The sequence below is a fragment of the Nycticebus coucang genome, chromosome 13, assembly GCF_027406575.1.
Source record: "Nycticebus coucang isolate mNycCou1 chromosome 13, mNycCou1.pri, whole genome shotgun sequence".
NCBI classification, from domain to species: domain Eukaryota; kingdom Metazoa; phylum Chordata; class Mammalia; order Primates; family Lorisidae; genus Nycticebus; species Nycticebus coucang.
Window position 1 is genome coordinate 79,526,460 of NC_069792.1, and position 20,763 is coordinate 79,547,222.

The 20,763-nt window shown below is 38.5% G+C and overlaps 1 protein-coding gene across 1 annotated transcript in view; it reads right to left on the reverse strand.

Moving 5' to 3' along the window:
• Nucleotides 1-11,721: 11,721 nt before the first annotated feature.
• The window catches only part of EXT1 (exostosin glycosyltransferase 1), a 294,565-nt gene continuing 285,523 nt past the window's right edge, over nt 11,722-20,763 (reverse strand). Inside the window, exons 9-11 of the mRNA XM_053559448.1 lie at nt 19,339-19,499; nt 17,058-17,229; nt 11,722-12,267 (exon numbers count right to left, since the gene is read on the reverse strand). Of these exons, the coding sequence (XP_053415423.1) occupies nt 12,082-12,267; nt 17,058-17,229; nt 19,339-19,499 (519 nt within the window). The 3' untranslated portion in view covers nt 11,722-12,081. The remainder of the gene's footprint in view (nt 12,268-17,057; nt 17,230-19,338; nt 19,500-20,763) is intronic.

Sequence of the window (20,763 nt, forward strand, 5' to 3'; positions counted from 1 at the left end):
TCACCATTGAATATAATGTTAACTACAGAATTTTCATTAATATCTTTTTTTTTTTTATTGTTGGGGATTCAACGATAAAAAGAACCAGGTTACAAAGATAGCATTTGTTAGGTAAAGTCTCTCTTATCATTGATATCTTTAATCAGGTTGAGGATGTCTCTTATTTCTGTTTTACTGAGGATTTTTATCATGAATTATTATGAATTTTGTTAATTCTTTTCTGTATCTATCTATTGAGATGTTTTTATCTTTGTTAATAGTGTAACATTGGCTTTCCAATGTCAAATCAACCTTGCATCCCTGGGAAAAACTCCATTTATTCGTGATGGTTGGTTTATGCTTGGCTGCATTCAACTTGGTAAGATGTTTAAAGGGTTTTGTGTCTGTTTCATGAGAGATATCAGTACATAATTTTCTTTTCTTGTCATATCTTTGTTGGGTTTTGTTTATTAGCTTTATGCTGATATGCTAACTACATAAAATATACTGGAAAATGTTCCCTCACTTTCTATTTTCTGGAAGAGTTTATGTAACACTGATATTATTTCATTCTTAAACATTTGACATAAATCATTAATAAAGCTTATCGTATCTTGCCTTCTTCTTCTTCTTTTTTTTTTTTAGACAGAGTCTCACTTTGTCACCCCCCGGTAGAGTGCCATGGCATCATAACTCACAACAATCTCAGACTCTTAGGCTCAAGCCATTTATCTTAACTCAGCCTCCCATTATTTTCTTTCTTTTTTTTTAAGAAAAAGGTCTTTGTTATAAATTCAAACTCTTTTTCAAAATTTTATTTATTTTTTTTATTTTTTTGAGACAGAGTCTCACTATGTTGCCCTCAGTAGAGTGCCATGGTGTCACAGCTCACAGCAACCTCCAACTTTTGGGCTTCAGCGATTCTCTTGCCTCAGCCCCCAAGTAGCCGGGACTACAGGTGCCCTCCACAATGCCTACCTACTTTTTTGTTGTAGTTGTCATTGTTGTTTGGCAGGACCCAGCCGGGTTTGAACCACCAGCTGCTGAGTACAGGCACCGAGCCATAAATTCAAACTCTTAATAGGTTTGGGACATTCTATTTTCCTGTTTATTTTCAGTGTTGGTTTTGGTAAATTGTATTTTGCAAGAAGTTTTTCCACTTCATCTAATTTGTTAAATGTAATGGCATAACTTTTTAATAATATTCTCTTTTTAATCTTTTAATATCTGGAAATTTGAGGTAGTATTCTCTCTTTTATTCCTCATATTGGTAATTTGTTTAGTTAAAGTCTGCTGAAGGTAAGATTTCTCGGTTATTGTCTATTTGCAAATATTCTTTCCATACTTTTGAACAATATTTTCATAGGTCACTCTTTATCTTTGGTTTTCAATACTTTGGCTGTTTTGTACCTAGGTATATTTTTCTTTTTATTTATTGTGCTGGAAGTTCATTGAGTTTCTTGGATTGTAGGTTGATCTCTTTCATCCATTTTTGAAAACCTTCCATCCATTTTTGAAAAGTTCTCAGATATTAATCTCTTCAAATATTTTTGCCTCCCACTCTATCCTCTTCTTCTGGGACTCTAATTATTTATACATGAAATTGTTGGATGTAGAAGCTATGTTCATTTAAACTATTTTTTTCTTTCTGTACTTCAGATTGGATAATTTTTGTTGACATTTCTTAAAGTTCACTGATTCTTTATTCTGCTATGTTCAAGCTATTGTTAAACCTACCGAATTCTTTATTTCTTATATTTTAATTTATAGTTCTAGAATTCCCATTTAATTCTTTTCTGTGGTTCTCATGCTTCTGCTGAAATTTCATAGCTTTTCAAAATGGTTCTGCACCTTTCTCACTAAATTATTTGACATATTTATTATAATTATCTTAAAGTGCTTTTCTGCTAATTCTAATAATTGGATTATATAGATCTCCATTAACCTTCTATTTATCATAGATATATATTTCCTTTTTTGCATGTTTTTAATGTACACTAGAAGGTATGTGTAAGATAATATTCAGGACTGATATACTGCTGTCCTCAGAAAATATCACACCTCTTCAGTTAGGCAGCTAGTGTGAGGTGCAAATCAATCTGATCTATGGTTGAGCAGGATCTGGGATTCATTGAAGATTTAGTTAGATTCTGTATACCACTGATTTCAAATATTTGGGAATGGGATTTTGATCAGTGGAATTTGAATCTGAGCACTAATATCACCACACCCTGAACATCTTTCTATAACTTATACCCCAACTTGCGGCATTCCAACTGCCATGAGAATCCTCTATCCTTTATGGCTCACCGACTAGTTTTTAAGGAACTGAGAAATCCCCAGCCTGCAAAGAGATGCTGTATTGCCCTTCATGACAGTCCTGGGCACTTCAGGGCATCCATCTCAGCAAGCCTTCCCTGCGCCTAGCTCTCAGTGAGTCACTGCCTTGCATTTGATGAAGGTCCTGTGAACCTGTCCACCTTCATGCCCTGCTCCCAAGCTTTGGGGAGCTGCTGACTTGGTGAAAGTCCTGTGAACCTCAGGGGTAATTTTTAAGTCTCCCATCCTGCCCCAGCCTTTGGATGGCAAGTGCCATGTATTCAGTGGAGGGTCAGTGCACCCAAGTAGGGTCTTTTTTGGTGCTTCGGGGGGAGTTTTCTCAGTTTTCCTGCTCTTTTCTTGCCCTTTAGGTGGTCTCTGCCTTGCATTGCTAGGGTCCTCTGCGTTTTGGAATGAAAGGGACCTCAATCATTGGTGGAACACTGCCTTTCACTCAGTGAAGATTCAAGCCAGAGCCTTTTTAGCAATTATAGCTCAGCATTATTTTCCCTTACTTTCAACTCTGTGGCAGGTTATTTGGGGGGCAACCAAAAATAAATATTCTCATTTCTTTTAGTCCTCCTGTCCTGCATCCAGCATTCAGTGTCCTGCGGCTTACCCTTGGTGAAGGTTCTATGGGAAAGAATTAGCAGCTGGGTAAAGATCAACAGTTGACTGAGTCACCTTGGAATTTAAATTCTCATGCCAACTCACTCATGGTTACCAAAAGTTCATTTAGAAGTTCACCTCATTTCTTCTCACTCTGCTTTGTGATGGCGTAACATCCTGGAGTCACTAGGAATGAAAGCAGTCGTGGGATATGATACGCTTCACTGAGAAATGTGTTGTCTCTTCCTAAGGTTTAGTTCATTTAAGTTTCTTTGCATTTCCTCCTGCCTGCTAGGCTTTAAGTGACCACAATAATTTTAGCCTATTTGATTTGAACTCAGTGTACTCATTAAAAAGGTGAGAGTGACGAACTTCTGCAACTTTCTACATCTTGACCAAAGGTGGAAGCAACTCTTTCAAAGGCAGATCTTTCATAAAGATTTGGGGAAAAACATTTTTTCCACTATCCTCTGCATGCTTTCTCTGCTAAGTGCTATTGAATCAGATGTGACCCACAATTCATTATTTTGCACTGAAATTTTGGCATCGCAAGGAAGGAAAATGGGATTAAAGGGAACTATTATTACTATCACTCCTTAGATTTTGCTGGTTAGCCTAAGAGTCATCCTGAGCCATCTTTATATTACAATGATGTCTTTCACAGAGATCTAGGCTATCATTTTTCTGCTACACATTTTTGATGGAGAATGTGCACTATGTTCCTTTGTAAGAAAAGGGTGCCCTTTCCATCCTTTTCCTGCTAGTTAAATCCCTACTTATTTCTTAAGGTCTCACTTCAATGCATTTCTTCTACGGAGTCTCCCCAACACTTCCTCCAGCCCTGCTACACTGTCAGTGTAATCATTACCACTTTCTGTTATGCATATAATGAATGCTAGGGAGACGATGGTCCCTCCTCCTCTAAAGTGCCAATGGATGATCTAGAATCGGGTCTCAGTGACTTGTCAGGCCACATACTTCGCTGGAATCATCATGAAGGGTAGGAAGAGCTGTCTGTATCCTTTGAGTCATAGGACCTAGGAGAGAAAGAGGAATGGGTTCCCCTAAGAAAAAAATAGCCTGCTCTTGGTAGAGAAGAACTAGCTGCCAAGGAGGAAGCTATTTGAAAAGTTTTAATTAAAACTTAATTGATATGGATATTACCAGAAGAAAGAGGAAAAATGCTTTAGAAAAATGTTGGGTTCTTTTTGTCTATTTCAACCTAAAAATAAGAAATAAGAAAAAAAACAAAAAGCAAAAGAAGAAGCAGGGTTCCTAGGAAAAATTTTCCGGAATCCACTAAGAGGGCTAATACCAGTAAATTAGACACAGTAGGAACAGGGTATCTAACTATTTTTTTAATCACTGAAGACCACCACCCTTGTTAATTTTGTCTTTCTAGCCATGCTTTATTTGAAACATTTTGGGTGCCAAAATGCTATTATCATGGTATTTTCTGCATGGCCTCTAAAATAATTCAAGCCATTGACACTTAGCAATTACAGCTCACCATTATTTTCCCTTCAGTTGACCTGGTGGTCAACCAAAAATAAATATTCTCATTTCCTTATCCAAATTCTACATATCTTTTTATTGAGAAAGTTTAAATTTTCTTATGGTAAACTTTATAATATATTGAAATATATTGTGAATATGCAGCAAAAACCTGTAAAATATTTATAACATTTGGCCTGCCAATTTTATGTCTATGATTTATTCTAAAGCAGTGGTCATGACAGTGAACAAAGATTCATCTTTGGAAATATTTACCACAGTATTGATCACATTAATCAAATGTTGATTAATTATTTATCCCATAATTGTAAGAAATTGAAAAAACACCTAAATTTCCAACAGCTAGGAGTTGGGTAAAAATTTATGGAATATAAGAAAGAGTCATACAATGAAGTATTATGCAGTCATTAAAATTTGATTGGACAAGATAATTTAATAACATGGACATATGTTCCCAATATGTTATATTTTTTAAAAATATGTCATAAAAGAATATGTACATATGGACCTTTGGGGAACAATTAAAATAACCTCCAACTTCCCTCTTCACAGCTTAACCTTTTTTCTACTCTAAGAAGGAATGATCTGAGCCAATCTGATTAAAGACACATTTTAGGCCTATTTTATACTACAATTGGCCAGCAAAACCAGGTTATTTGCAGTTCAATTTGGAAAAAAAATTTAAACTTGGCAAATGATTTACATATAGACATGTTTTCTTCCTTTATAAAATTTAAGCCACTAATACAAAAATAATAATAATTGGTATCCAGGCTTCATTTAGTCCTGAGTTACCTCAAATATGTTCCATTAAAGGAGAATAAAAAGTATATCATCCCTCAAATAAATCTAGCCAGATAAAATAAAAATGTGACTTAACATAACTTCTGCCCATGGATTGTCCATTCCTGAATGCTATGATAATTTCATATTAATAGGCATTAAGACATGATGATAATTGAAAACCAGAGGTGCCTGTGACATTAGAAAGACCACAGCTATTGATCACTATTAAGATTCTAAACTTTAAATTAAGAATGTTTCCTCTTTAAAAAGGTAAGGGAAAGATTCTTAAAATAAATCATTATGGCAAAATATTAACTGTTAATAAAAGGTAAAAATTACATACTGCTTATACCAGGTGCTACTTTAAGAGCTTTATATTAACTGTTTTAATCTCTATGAGAATCCTATCAGGTATAGATTACTACTTACCTGAAGAAACAGAGGCAAAGACAAGAAAAGTCCAGTCACTTTTATAAGGTCACAAAAGTACCAAAAGAAAGAATCAAGATTTGAACTCAGGTGGATGGGCTCCAAAGACTATTATTTTAACCTGTATACTTGGGGACAATTTATCTGTGTGAGCTCAAAAGCCAATAAAAACCTTGAATTCACTGCAGTAGGTAAACATGTCCAGTAAGTCTAAAGCATATTTAAGCCTAGAACAGTAGGCAACATAGTCTATTTCTTCCCCAAATATTTTGGGTTCCTACAAACCAGAAAGCCTACACGAAGTCAGGGGAGGCCAATGCAGAATGACTCAGGGGTCTACAAATAACTTCTAGTTTTTGCTTCTCATGAGTGGACTTGAAGGAAATGCTGTAAGGCAACACCATCTGCAGTTTAGGTTTGCTCAAGGTCTTTCTGTTTGCTATAGCATTTATTGAAACATCTGTGATGTAGGTTGGGGCCAAATTTAAAAGTTACTCCTCCAAGAAGCCTTCTCATTTCTCCTCCAACTTGGGAATGATAGTATCATTAGTCACAAGCATGGGGCCAGATTTTACAAGCAGCACTGGAACAACAGCATTTTAGTTGGCTCCCTTGCTGAGCCTACTCTGGTGATGTGCTTTGGTTTTGCCTTGTCCACTCTCACCATGACTTCTGCCTTGCACTGTGCTCACTAGGAAGCAGCTATTTAGAAACCCTTCATAAAAAATGATTTTGAAGTCACCGCTTTACAGCTGGACAAATTGAAATACAGAACATAAAACTTAATTGATGTCATCAAACAAATCAATACTCCCAAATACAACTTGGTATTTGCTCCCATGCAGAGATGGGCAATTGGTGACTTATATACTTTCTGTTAAGATGTCTGAAGAAAGGGGGCAGAAGAAAGGTCGCAGAGAGAGGGAGGAGATACTGCTTGGAGTAGAAGGGGATAGGGAAGAAGAAAGGAAAGGAGTTAGGAAGAAAGGGAGAAAGAGGTTCATTACTGTCAGAAAACCTACCTCCGGTGACCCTGAATCATGGAGATGCATCACACCTTCTCAGAAATGCTAGTCTAATATATACCATGCCAGCCAGGAATTCATGAGCTCTCTGCAGCAGTTGAAACCGAGGGGGTAATGGCCACAGCTGTCAGCTCCAGATGCTCTGGGGCCGAGCCCCGCCACTTTTGTCCCAGGGTCTATGTGGAGGAATGCAGTGAACTGAGCACATCACCATTTACCCTGGCTTGCTTCCAACCGTACCAGCTGCATCTGGCCTGGAGGATGGTTGTGGCTGGTGGCCCATCTCCCCATGAGGTTGGGTGCTGGGCTGCAGCCAGGCAGCATGAGATGAACTTCCATTCATCCAGCATGCTCGGTCCAGCCTCATCTGCCTGTCTCCCCAGAATCCCCACAGAAGCTTTGTTTTCCAACGTATCGAATCCTCCCGAAAACTGGCATCTTTTTGTAATCAACAGAAAGGATGGAATGAAAACCACACAGATGAAAAGTAATGTCATTTATTAATAATTTCTTTTTTTTTTTCTTCTATAAATTGGAAGGAAAAATTCTTTGGTGACACTCTCTATAAAACAATCTATCTTGGATGGCAAAACCCAGACAAAAAATTACACAGGTCAGTGAAGTAAATCAAGATCTATGGCTTTGTATTTTCTCACACGCTCTCTCACACACGTACTTGAGGGCTTCATTATGCTAAGTCATTAATAGTCTGTGACAAATGGGGACAACACTTCAGAAGAAGACCTGTGGTGACACTACAAAAACATTGGCAACATATTAGAAAACTCTGTCCCAAATGTACATCGTATACAAAATAAGGTCTACTTTTTTGTTGTTTTTGCTTTACAATTTGCCACCTAAAATAATTCCAGTTTTTGATGTCTTTCTTTCTACCCCTCAACATATCCTATACATATGTTTTTCTCTCTAAATAAGTATACAAGATTCATTACACGGTAACCAGGTCATTTGCATGGCCCTAAATTTTAGTAAGAATTCCAACCAAAAGGAAAGGGATGTGTTTCTATAGGAGAATAGAAAACTAATGCAGAAATCAAATGGCCTGAGACCTAAAAGGCAAATCATCGCAAAAGCAAGAGTGACTGGAAGGCTAACTTGACTTGGTTTTAAACAAGGGTGAGACCAGGCTGTTTGGAGGGCTTGGCTTTCTCAACAGTTAGCTTCCCCGTCTATTTTTGTGGGCCATGAAAGTTCCAATTTGGGGAAGCTCATCTTGACTCCTGATATGGAATATATTGGAATTCTAGATTAGCAACAACGACGGTCCTTGCTAAGGAAAATCATGGAAACAAAAGCCTTTGATTTTTGGATGGGGCAATAATAGGAAAGATGGTTTCCAGAGTCATCTTCTCTACTGCCATTGCAGTATAAAAAGCAGCTTTTCTGGACAACTTTACTGAACTGATGGGACAGACTATTTTCTTAGGTTACTTGCTCCTATTTTGTTTTTGTCTTTAATAGACTTAAATTTAAGGAATAGTCTACATGCTAATTTCCTGACACTGAGCAGGACAAGTTTAACACTGTCTGCTATTAATGCTTCTTCACTGAGAACTCAAAACAACTTTGTCCCCAGCAAGCATTCTTGAGAAATTGAGGCTGGCAGTGAAAGACCCATCTTGGTTCAATGTGGCCAAGAATGACAAAACCATCTAAAAGGTTCTTGTCCCAGAGTTGCCGTAAAGGGAAACTAGGTAAAGGAATTGAGCAACTGGGATCCTAGATTACTGGCTGATTGTTGATTATATTAACAATGAGAAGGCAAGGGCAATTTAATTTCAAAGTTCATAAAAATAAAACTGGCCACTTTTTAAAAATTGGAGCTCTCAAGAGACCCAAAGGAGCTGGAGACAATTCCAGGTCTGGGAAGTTTGCCTTGGCTTTTTGCATCCATCATTCAGCCTCATACAGCAAGATTCTCATTCCGATTCCAACCCAGTGAGGCTGCCTTCTCCTTGTTCTCACCCTTTAAGTGGGTGTGCTTAAAATTTCACTTGGTATTAAATGAGGTGTCCTGTTCTTAATTGTTTGGGTTTTTAAAAACCGTACACAGCTGTACTCACATTCATTCCTCTCACCCCTGACTAAAGTTCAGTAACCTTTATGAAAGGCCACTGGTGTAATATTCCTTCAAGTCACCAGGTATTTGAGAACCACCAAAAAACAAAGGCTAACATAGCCTGCTGTAATGAAAAGCAAAAATCACTCCAAAAGGGAAATTGAAGGAAGCAACCAGAATTATTGATCCTTCTTTGAGCACCATTTGTAACAAGAAGAAATTAAACTGTAATGCACATGAGATTCCAGTTACAAGATGTCCCTTAAATCTGAAGCATCCTATCTGGAAAGTGTGCTGATATGCCCAGGTAGGTCCACCCAGCTATGTTATCTTCTATGACATGATTAGTGATTATTTCATGGATTTTTCTCCACAGTCTCAATTTTGATCCACTTTTCTAGCTTCAAGAAAGGTGCTAGGTATAACGTACATGTAAGTTTTGAAATCTGTCTCTTCATCTAAATACATAGCCAGATTTAAATGAAAATTATTTTTAAGATCACGTGCCTTCATGTGGCGTTGGGAAGAAGTATTGTGTGGAAATTACAAGTGGCTGAGTCCTCTATGAAGTTCTGCATGTAATTCATTATATGGCTGGCACTACACAACCTGCCCTTGGCTTCTGACCAACTCAGCACATGTTGGCCCACTGAAAAACTCCTGGTTATCATTCAGGATGGCTAAGAGATAACTCCTGACATCCTGTAGAGATGGCTACCATTTATCAAGTTGCAATGCAATACAACTCTTTCTTAAGTAAACTAAAATTACACCTTATTGTCGGGCCTCACTGATTTGCTACACATCGTTCAATTCCCAGTGGCATATTCCAAATGAGAATAGAACACGCCAGCCAGCATACCAAAGAGATTTACTCGGAGAATGACATAAAATGAAACTGTGGAGAATTAAAGGAGGTGTCAGATCCTGTTCTACTTATAATTACCATCTTTTTTCACACAACACCCGTTGTTTGTGGAATATAAGTGCCCTATGATTTGGGGGACAGGTAAGTCTGGCAAAACCAGTCCTCACATCCACTCATGTGACTGACTTGTATAATTAGGGACACTGCTTTGCATGCCAAGATGACAATGTTAAGTTTCAAGTCAGCATGAGGGTTTGTCAAGCAAAATATTGCATTTATTTTTTGTAAAGGAGAAAGATGAAAAAATTATGCAAGTTTAAATACAAATTTGTACAATGTGTAAAGGCCAAATGAATGTGAATTAATTGCTAACCCTTTAACTTGAAGAGAACTGCAGCGGAAATGGCACAAAGCCCATGAGACTGGGGATATTATAGAAAGATGCCCAAGTGCAAGTACCATGGACCTAAGAATTATTTTTCAACAAGTCCATAAGAGATAATCACAGCTACTTAGGGGAAAATGTCACCTGAGTGAGAATGAGAATGGGTCAAATTGGCTGAGAGGAGTATTTAGGGAGCTATTTTGCGTCACAAGACTGCAGAGAAAAGCCCTTCTTAACTTACTGCCCTATGCACCACTCAACAAGGCATCTGGATATGTGGGCTATCCTTGCTCTGATGCTAGGTAGCCTGTTGAGTTACCTTTTTCAGCCTCTGCAAACACTTTGCCATTTCGGTGCCCTCCCTATGCTATTACTGCAAGTCTTCTTTCTCTCCCAGATAGCTACAAAGAAAGGAAGAGTTAAAGTCCACTGTACTTATGGTTTCTTCTGGTCTAAACCAACCTCTTGAAGTTATCAGAACATAATTTTGTCATGGACTTTTCCTCTAAAACAAAACTGGAGGTAAACTGAAAAAAAAAAAAAAAAAAAAAAAAAACCAACAAAAAAACCCCAGATAAAAAAAAGTACAAAACGTATGAGAGTTTAGAGAAAAAAAGATCAAACCCTAAAGTGCTTATTAATTATTCTGCATAAAAGTGGTAAGAAGCAATGAAGTCTTTTTCTTCCCTTTTCTCTCTTGCTTCTTCCAAGTGGAGAAAAGCATTTAAAACCAGAGTTTTCATCTCTTAGAACAGAGTTAAGGGATTTGGTTTTTTTTCAGTTTATACGTGTAGTTTCACCATCATCCTAAGCTCAAGATAGCATTTGCAGGGATAGAAATGTTCTTTTTAACAAGAAGCACAACTAAATCTCTCCACAGATTTAACAATTAAAATGAAATCAAACAGCATTCACATTTGTTTCTGATTATTTTGTTTGCCAGATTCTCGTTCAAAACAATGTTTGACCAAAAATGGTCCCGGGGTCCCCGGGGTGAGGCACACGCCCACAGTTACTTCACACCAATCCTCTTGTTCGGTGGTGTGAATTTATACATTATTACTTCTTTCTCAACAGGGAAGCTTCCAAAACTTGAGGTTTTCACAATGTTAAAGAGCTCATCTTATAAATATTCTGTTCTTTCCAAGAGACTTATTATTCCTTGGCATCTAAAGCAAAACCTTTCCCCAGCGCTAACCAGAGTTATGCCAATGGCTGAATCTGTAACGTAGCCCACACTGTCCACAAGCACTGGGTTACTATTGTGGGTCTATATTTCCATCTCACTAATGTGCTGGTAGGGTATTTGGAATTTTTTTTTTTTTTTTTTGGTGTAAACTGAAAATTTCTTAGTTATAGTAGTATTTTCTTGGTATTAACTACCCCCCACCTATCCCCAACGAAAAAACAATTATCATACGTATCTACCTCAAACGTAAAGTTTCGGTTACCACCGCCTCCCTGAAGTCATAATACCTTCTCTCATGCAGCAACATTTTAGAGATCCAAGTTCAAGTGGATCTGAAAATTTGAAGTGGAAAACAATCTGCACTGGCAAAGTTGAATAATGAACTTGTCTTTACTTATGCTCAGTTCTCTCTGGTCTCAGAGTGACTTACTGTGTTTGCTAGGAAGTCTGAGCACTTGTAACTGCGGGAGACCCTGCCTATCACCAGCGTCTGTGGGAAGAGGGGCAGCAGCTTTGAAATATTCACAACCAACACAATTTTGATTAAAGAAAGAACTCTGGTTTTTAATAGTTTTGATCATTAAAAAAGTTTAAACCTGCATAGCAATCATTTCAAAAATAATTATTTAATGTTCCATAATTAAACTGTACACAACCTAGTCTTGGGACACAGAAGCCAGTGAGGTGAGTCTGGAGCAGTCCGGTGCAGTCCCCGCAGCCAGGAGTCGAGTTCTCATTGGCCTGGTTTTTTGTTTTTGAAATCATTCAGTTCATCAAAGTTTATTTGGATACTTGGCACGGTCTGGCTCTGCTGATGAGCGGCTCTGCACTGGGAAGAGAGCGCAGCCTGACCCCAGTTCTTTTTCTTGCTTCCCCTCCCCCACGCGGCCGGATTCCTCAAAGTCTTTCAATGTCTCGGTATTTCTTCCTCAGAATAGAGACCTGGTCTTTAAAGAGGACAGGGTCAAGCCTCATCTGAGAGTGGATCAGCGGCATGTAGCCAAACCAGCTGGCAAACGTATTCATGCAGCTCTGTCGCTGGGCAAAGTGGTCGGGGTCGGCCCAGCGGGAAGCCCGAGAAGTCTAGGGGAAAAAGAGAAAAACAAGGAAGACGATGGATGAGGGAAGTGGAAGCTGAGAAGGGAACATTGCGGGAAAATGGAGTCAGGCAAATGGAGAGCTTGGGAGCCTGCCTGGCCACTGAGTCTCTTCACCCCTGTGCCTAGGAAAATGTGAGAGCTGATCCCAGGTTCAGCCTCACCTGAAGGTTTTCCCAAAGAATGCTAAGTTCCTCAAAGATCCATGTTGACTAATCCTCTGAAATTCCTGAATTATCTAATTCTCTGATCTGTCAGTGACTTAACCATGGAACCTCAACTACCAAAGCCACTCAATATAAAACTGCTCTTTGCACTTGGGACCAAATACTATGCCTAATAGTGTATTTATTGTTTCAAACATAGTTGTCTAAATCCTTCTCGCTTTACTTAGTTGGTCTGGAGATAGCAATAATCAACTCTCAGAAGTCTATACATTTTTTTATTTTTTTATTGTTGGGGATTCATTGAGGGTACAATAAGCCAGGTTATACTGATTGCATTTGTTAGGTAAAGTCCCTCTTGCAATCATGTCTTGCCCCCAGAAGGTGTGGCACACACCAAGACCCCACCCCTCTCCCTCTTCCCTCTCTCTGCTTTTCCTCCCCCCCCCATAACCCTAATTGTCATTAATTGTCCTCATATCAAAATTGAGTACATAGGATTCATGCTTCTCCATTCTTGTGATGCTTTACTAAGAATAATGTCTTCCACTTCCATCCAGGTTAATATGAAGGATGTAAAGTCTCCATTTTTTTAAATAGCTGAATAGTATTCCATGGTGTACATATACCACAGCTTGTTAATCCATTTCTAACCAGCCAGCTCTTCTTCTCATCTACTATTGCTCTATTTTTATAAAGGTTCCATTGAATCCTTTGTTAAAAAGTCACGTGCATAGTGGAAGAACAAAATAGCACCTTTTACACTTCATTCAAGGCTATTGTCATGCGGCATCTAAAAATTGGCCTTGCCCTCTATAAATTTTCTTACTCATATGACTCCATAAAGAATAAGAGTGATTTGGCGGTACAGTCTGTTAAGACTGACTATATATATACTATAAATGCTCAGAATTCTGCTTTTCCTTTAACATGAGAATTATTGTACTTCCTCTTCATTAAAATGTCCAAAGATTACTCTTAAAAGGGCAATCAGCCCTGTAAAGAGTCACTGCTCACACAGAACAGAAAAAAGATTAATTCTGGGTAAGTAGAAAAGATGGGTACCATCTTTTCAGTTCTCTGTGTTGCCTCTAAAGTTAGCTAAATATTTTTAGACCATATAAATGATTGGCATTGATTTACTTAAAAGGAAGCCTTCAAATGCCTTGAGTGCTGAAATTTAAATATAACGACTAAACATACGGCCTTTAAATCCATGTTTTTATGAAACAAGGAAAAGATAAGCTGCCCAATTATAGGGGGAAAACCCCATAAAACCATTTATGCCAATAGGCAGCACTTTAGTGATGTGCCAACGCACCTGTGTGCTCAAGGCATTTGTGTTCTCATGTACTGCTAGAAAAATACTTTCATGGGAAGATAGATTTTAGTGGGAGAATCACTCAGAGTCACTTTAAAACCACAAGTGTTGGCGTGCTTGAAAATAACACTGACGATAAATACGAATGTCAAGTTACCTCTGAGCAGCAGAATAACAAACAAAACACCATTTGTAAAGTGTTTTCATGAAGTTCATTTGAACCTCACAACAATCCAGTGAAGAATCTACCTAGGTAAGAATATCTGCTCATCCTCATCGATGAGGAAGCAGGTTCTAGGACATTAGAGTTACTTGTTTAAGGTTAGACAGCAGCAGGACTCAGGCTCCATTCTTTACAGTTATGCAAGGATACCTCTACCTGGCAAATCAGAGGAAGGTATCAAGTTAAGCTGCATAGTCGAGCTCATATCAGACTAGCCAGTTCTATAGGTACTGCGTTTTGTTCCTAAATTGATATGGATTTGTGGGCCACTTCTGATTGGCCCAGGAACTCCCTAAGGACCACACATCTGAGCAAAAATGCTCACATATGCAAATAAAATACAGTCAAGAGCTTAATTCATTCTTGCTCACCAATTAAAAAAAAAAAGTTCAGATGAATGATTCAAATAGCTATTTTGCCTCTAGATTTTAACTTTTTTTTCCTGGGTCAAACAACACACATTAAAAATGATGTCCTTCCTACACAACAAGAGCATAATCCCACAGGCAAGACATCCATTTACTTTATTGGTCACACAAACATTTGATAAACTAATGTGTATAATTGGAAGAAGGGGTAAATATAATACCTGAGTACACCTAGTTAGACCTCAGGCTAAAGTTAGATTTGTCCCAAAACATGCACAAAGTTACTACAAATATTGGTTTGGTAGAATCAGACAAATTTATGAAAAAGGCACAACCTCCCGCCCCATCATGTATTATTAGAGTTCAACCCTTAAGGAGTATATAAACTCAGAGAAGCCAAAGAACTCTCTGAGCAAACAACATCGAAGAATGTGAAGTTCTGAAATGAGACAATGACGTACAAATGCAGGTGTGTTCCGGTTGCCCCATAATGGCATTTTGGTCGCCGACCGCCTGCATACGTGATGGTGATCCCATATGACTATACTACCTTGTTTTCACTATACCATTTCTATGTTTAGATCCACAAATACTTACATTGAGATGTAACTGTCTACAGTATTTAGTACAGTAACATGCTGTACGTGTTTCTAACCTAATAACACTAGGCAATCCCACATAGCTGAGGAGTGTAGTATGCTATACCACCAGGTTTAGGGGAGTACACTCTCTAGGACAGTGATTTTCAATCGATGTGCTGTGGCACACTGGTATGCCTTGAAATTTTTGAAAGATTGTTAAATTAGCTTTAAAACAAGTTCAAAACACAGTAGATATATTCTTTTTCTTACTATTTTTTTTTTTTGATCAACATAATTTAAGTGTGCTATGGAAGTTTAAATATAGGTTCAAGTGTGCCGTGAGAAAGGTTGAAATCACTTGCTCTAAGATATCTCTACACATGACAAAATCACCTAATAATGCACTTCTCAGGACATATCCCACTTGTTAAGTGACATGTAAATAAAAATGTCTGAGCATATAACAGATATCTTGCTTAAATTTGAATAGTCGTTCACTTTACAAATTAAAAATCCTTGCAATTTTTTTTTTGCTGGTTGTTATAGTACTTATAGGGAAATGGAATGTCCTACCAGACTCTTTGCTCACAAAGCACAGCTCTTTTGTCATAACCAATACCTCAGAATAATGCCTGATAACCTGTACATTCTCAGTAAATACTGAATGACTATATGTATAAACTTAAAATTCTGGAATTGTTTGCTCTTACTAAATTTAGTAAAGGATAAACTATTGGCTGTGTTAACATGAGGCCTAGCTCAGTTTCCTTTGCAAAAGCTGGATTTGTATGTGATTTCCAACACCTGTTAGAACAAGGTACATGGAAACCCCCAAACAACTTGACTGATACCACGCTAAAGCATATTCATTCAGGTTGACTTCAACCCCAGTGAATGCTCCATGATTTAACTCAGGCAGATCTAATGGTCTGTCTGAAGGTTTTTGGTTTCTTACATATACTACTTGCTCTGCTCAAGAAAGGCAGGTAAACTTCAACATATCCAGATGGCCTGATCCCAAGACCCCAGGGCACAGAAGAACAAGCCGTAGAATGAACAGAGTGTAGGATTAAATTCCCAGTTCATTCTCTAACTTACTGGAAGACTTGTGGTAAAATGCTGAAATTATTCGGGTCCTAGTTTGCTCACTTATAAAAGAGAAAGTTGGATTATACTTCCTTGAAACTATCTTTTGTACTAAAATTCAATGACTTGATACAATTTTTACTTTACTTCCATAAAGCTTTCATACGTATTACCTCAACCCTGTAAGGCAGATTTCCTCGTTTCCACTTTAAGAGGTTTCAGAAGGTAACTGATTGGCTCTAAGTTTATCAATGTTACTTCTAGAACTGAAAATTGAGTATGATAATTCCTGGTATGTCACCATGATGCATCTTCGACTCAAAGACAACCACCAGAAGGCTGTGTTACAGTACTGTTTGATAGCCATCAAATAAGGTACCTACAATAAACTTACATAAATTCTGTGTGGGCCATTATCTCTGCTATTGATTGAATATTTTGAATATTAGTGTCCCCCCAAATTAATCTCTAATATGATGAAATTTATAGGTGAGGCCTCTGGGAGGTGATCAGGTCGTAAGAGTGGAGTCCTAAGAACGAGATCAGTGCTCTTATAAAGGGACCCCAAGTACCCTCTTGCCCTTCTTCCTGTCATGTGAGAAGGCAATGAAGGGAAGGCCGTCTATGAATCAGGATGAAGGTCCTTGCCAGACACCAAATCTGCCCGTGCCTTTATCTTGGACTCCCCAGCCTCTAGAACAGCAAAACATAAATGTCTGGTGTTTACGCCACCCAGTCTATGGTATTTTTGTTGTAGCCTCCCAAAGGGACTAAGACAAAGTCTGAAGGCATGTCTTTCTCGTCACCTTCTAGGTTATAGAAGAGCTTCATAATTTTGGTACAAAGATATTCTTAATTTGAGTCTTCCTAATTATCCGTGGGCCAGTCATACACACCTGCAGAGCTTTCGGTTGTGGTTTACACTGACGGCACCTCTTTGTGCTCCCGGGGGAAGTACATAGAGGAACACAAGTCCTCACTACGTCTGAACCACCAGTGAGCGAAGCAGGAAAGAGAGTTCTCTCACACTTACCTGTCCCATCATTGTCTCCTTATACTGTTTCTTCTGGGTCACTTTGATTGGAGGCAATTTCGTCACAGCAGACACTAGGAAATTCATGAGAATGTCCTCACAATTGGCCAATTGGTCCACCATGTTCTTTAGGCTGGCTGGCAGGTAATGGGAGTACAGGTAGTGATAATATCTGTAAAAATCAAAGATTGGTCACAGTGGGGGTATCTTTACATAAGGCCAAAAGGACTTCTTTGAATCCCTAAACATGTCATGAATGGTGGTGACAAGGATGACGATGGCCATAGCTAGCACTTCTAAGGTACTTCCTATATGCCAGATAGTGTTCTAAAGTGTTTTATAAGAAATATCTCATATAAACCTCATAAGGAACCTACGTGGTAGGTACTATCCTTGTTTTATAGGTGGGGAAATAAAGTACAGAGATATACACAGATGCAGATATTGGTTGCCCAGTCTAACTTTAATATCAGACCAATCTGTTAGAAAGAAATCTGAATATGTAGACAGCAAGAAAAGTTACTTATACATGATCTATATATCATAAAGCTGCTTAATAATTTTAATTATTGGCTTAATTAGAACTATATTTAATACTATCCCTTGACTTGGAGTCCAACAATAGACCATTCTATATTATGCCCCACAGGCCATATACATCTCAATTCTATTTGAGTAAAATCTGAATTAATCTGGTTCAGAACCAGATTATAAAGAACCATGATTAATTTGAGTTATTTCTCAGCCTACTATTGTTTCCAAGTATTTATATACACATAGCAGCATATTGTTATGGGAAAAATGATTTCAATGAATCAGATTCTCTCGGTGGTGGTGCCAGAAGGAAGGGGAACATGAACTTTCTCGATATGCAATCTCAAGATCAAGATTCAGACTAAATCTTTATGTCTTGGGCATTTTTGACCCTATATCTCAGAGATTACAAGATTCTCTGTGCTTTATTCAAAAAGACTAAGGTAAGAGTAGTATATTTCCCTGACTACAACAGAAGAATGGAGGTTTCATTAATTATTGAGTGGGGAACATTAGCTATCTACACTCACTAGAGTCTGGCAATCTTACTCCAGTCTCCAGCGTTAAAGACCAAATATACACAAACAGCTGCCAAATTTATATCTCCGTCCCTGTCCTTTCTCAAAATAATCCTTTTGGATGTCTCAGCATGCCCAAGACTGAACACCTATATTTTCCCTGATATATATTTCCATCTGCAGCTTTCCCCAAGTGTTGATGACTATTTTATCCTTCTAGTTCTTCCTGTCAAAAAACTTGGAATCATCAAACTGTACATCTAAACTGTCAGAACATGACACTGGGGCATCTTGAAAATACACCCACAATCTGATCGCTACTTCCTACCTTCGTCCCTCACTGCCTGGCTTCAGGCCCCATCACCTCTTGCCTAGACAATGTCAGGCACCTCCCTAATAGATGTCCTTGCTTCAACCCTGGCCCCTTATGGGTGTCTAAAACATAACACTGATGTCTCCATCTGTTGTGTTCAAACCCTGTCCCTGGCTCCCTATGTCACTTAGAAGAAAAGTCACATTCTTAAGGTGGACAACAAGGCCCTTGGTCTGAGCTCCTGGACCTCTGTGACCTGCTGTCACCCACTCCACACAGTCACATTGGTCTTAGTCTCAGAGCATTTATTCCAACTGTTGCCCACGCCGGAATCCTCTTGCTTCAGCCTCTGCTCCTTTTCTCTGCTCAGATGTCACCAGCTCAGTGAGGATCACCCTGCCCCCCTCCGCCCTTGGCACTCCTGATCCTTTACTCTTCTCTATTGTGTCTTTTTGCTGCATGACGCATCTCCTTAACACATCGTGTAATTATTATGGACAATGTGCTGCCCTTTGTTAGAATATAAGACCTGCATTGGCAAGGAAATTTTTTCTGTTTTACTCAATGGTGAATTCCAAGCACTTAGGACAGGGACTAGGGTGCCCAATGAAACACTGACTTTTGTTGCTGTTATTCCAAATATTCAGCTGCCTTATATGCCTCGAGTGCATCTTCACACTTCAGACTAACTGAAAGTGTTATTGTACCATAATTTCTGGAAAGTCAATAAGCCAAAAGATTTCACTAGTTTCAAAAACACATGTGTGCCACATGAGCAAAGCTTAAGCAGGTATACAGACTAATTTTCGTTAATGTTGTTTATAAGATTTGGCCTAAATTCCTATTTACGTAGCATCCAGAAATTAATACAAAGAGCTCTAGAAAGTCGACGAGACAGATGTCTTAAGTTCCTCACTTGTGGTAAATAGCAGCTCCTGTCAACACCATGGAGTAGTCATTCGTCCACTTGGATGTGTACCCCCACCGTTCCTTAGAGTTATCCCAGAAGTGGCTGCGTGCAGGGTACCCCACAATCCTCTCAGGGAAGCTCTGCCACACGGTGAAGGCAAAATCCACCTGCACACGGGAGTACAAGCCAAACAAGCAATCAGCACCTTTAACAAATGTCAGCAGAACATCACCTTCCCTCTCCCCACCGCCCCCTGCTGGTTCATGACGCCAAATCCCAGGCTGCAGTGAAACATTCACTCTATGTATTCATCAACCAATTAGATGACTGCTTGCCATCCCCCGCCCCCTGTAACTATGCACATTTTAATGTTTTCTGTTCAAGAAACCTCAGATTAATACAGAAATGAAAGGAAGGGGAAAAAATTGCTGATATGTCCTTTAGAAATCCAGTCTGTTCAAGCTAAAAAACAAGTCTAAAAAGCAGTTGCACCCTACCTCCCAAAGTGCACGTGACTATCAAGTCACACGAGGGACGAACGTATCTGTTTTATTGTTGAGAACAGATTTCCTACGTCTATCCAGAGTATGACTATATAGCACTGATCACAACAGGCATATATCAAAGCCTAAGTGACTAAAATAAGAACATTCTCTGAAGAGCAAGAGAAATATATATATATTTTTAAAGCAAAAGTTTTAACAAATACAGAGTAGACATTATAAAGAAAAAAATGACATAGGCTTCTCAGGTATGAAGATGCAGAGTGCAAGGGAAATCTAGAAAAAAAGCATTCAAAGTGAAAAGCACTAAGAATAAGTGAGAACAAGGCCAAGTGAAGCCACAGGATTATTTTAAAGGAAATGCAGCTAAATGACTTTCTAGTACTTACAATAACCCAAAGCAGATACTTTGGGAGCCACTACAAGCCAGCATTTACAGTTAGCAAATACTTTGTTTTCAACTACATAAACTCACTTCTGACTTTCTAGGATCATTTCATGAATGATAAAGATAAGTTGAAAATAAAAGCAAGAAGGACAGTAACAGCAAACCATTATATAATGCTCACAATCACGTAACGTTTATAATGTGACAGGCACAATTATAGATACTTACACATTTTAACTTATTCCACCCTCAGGATAACCCTATAAAGTAGGTACTTTTATATTCTTTCCTTTACGGACAGGGAAACAAAAATCTTTTAAGGTTCCAGTAATTTGCCTGAGCTAACAAGGGGCAAAGCCAAGATGGGAACTCAGGCAATCCAGTCTCAAATTTGGGGTACACTCTACCATCAGCTCTCTTTTTGGCACTGTTGATACAGTGTTGAAAGCATTTACCTCTAATACAGGTTACAATCCACCCTGTAACATTTGCCCTGTGTCTTCTTGATAAGCAATACAAATGAGAATTTCATTGAATCTG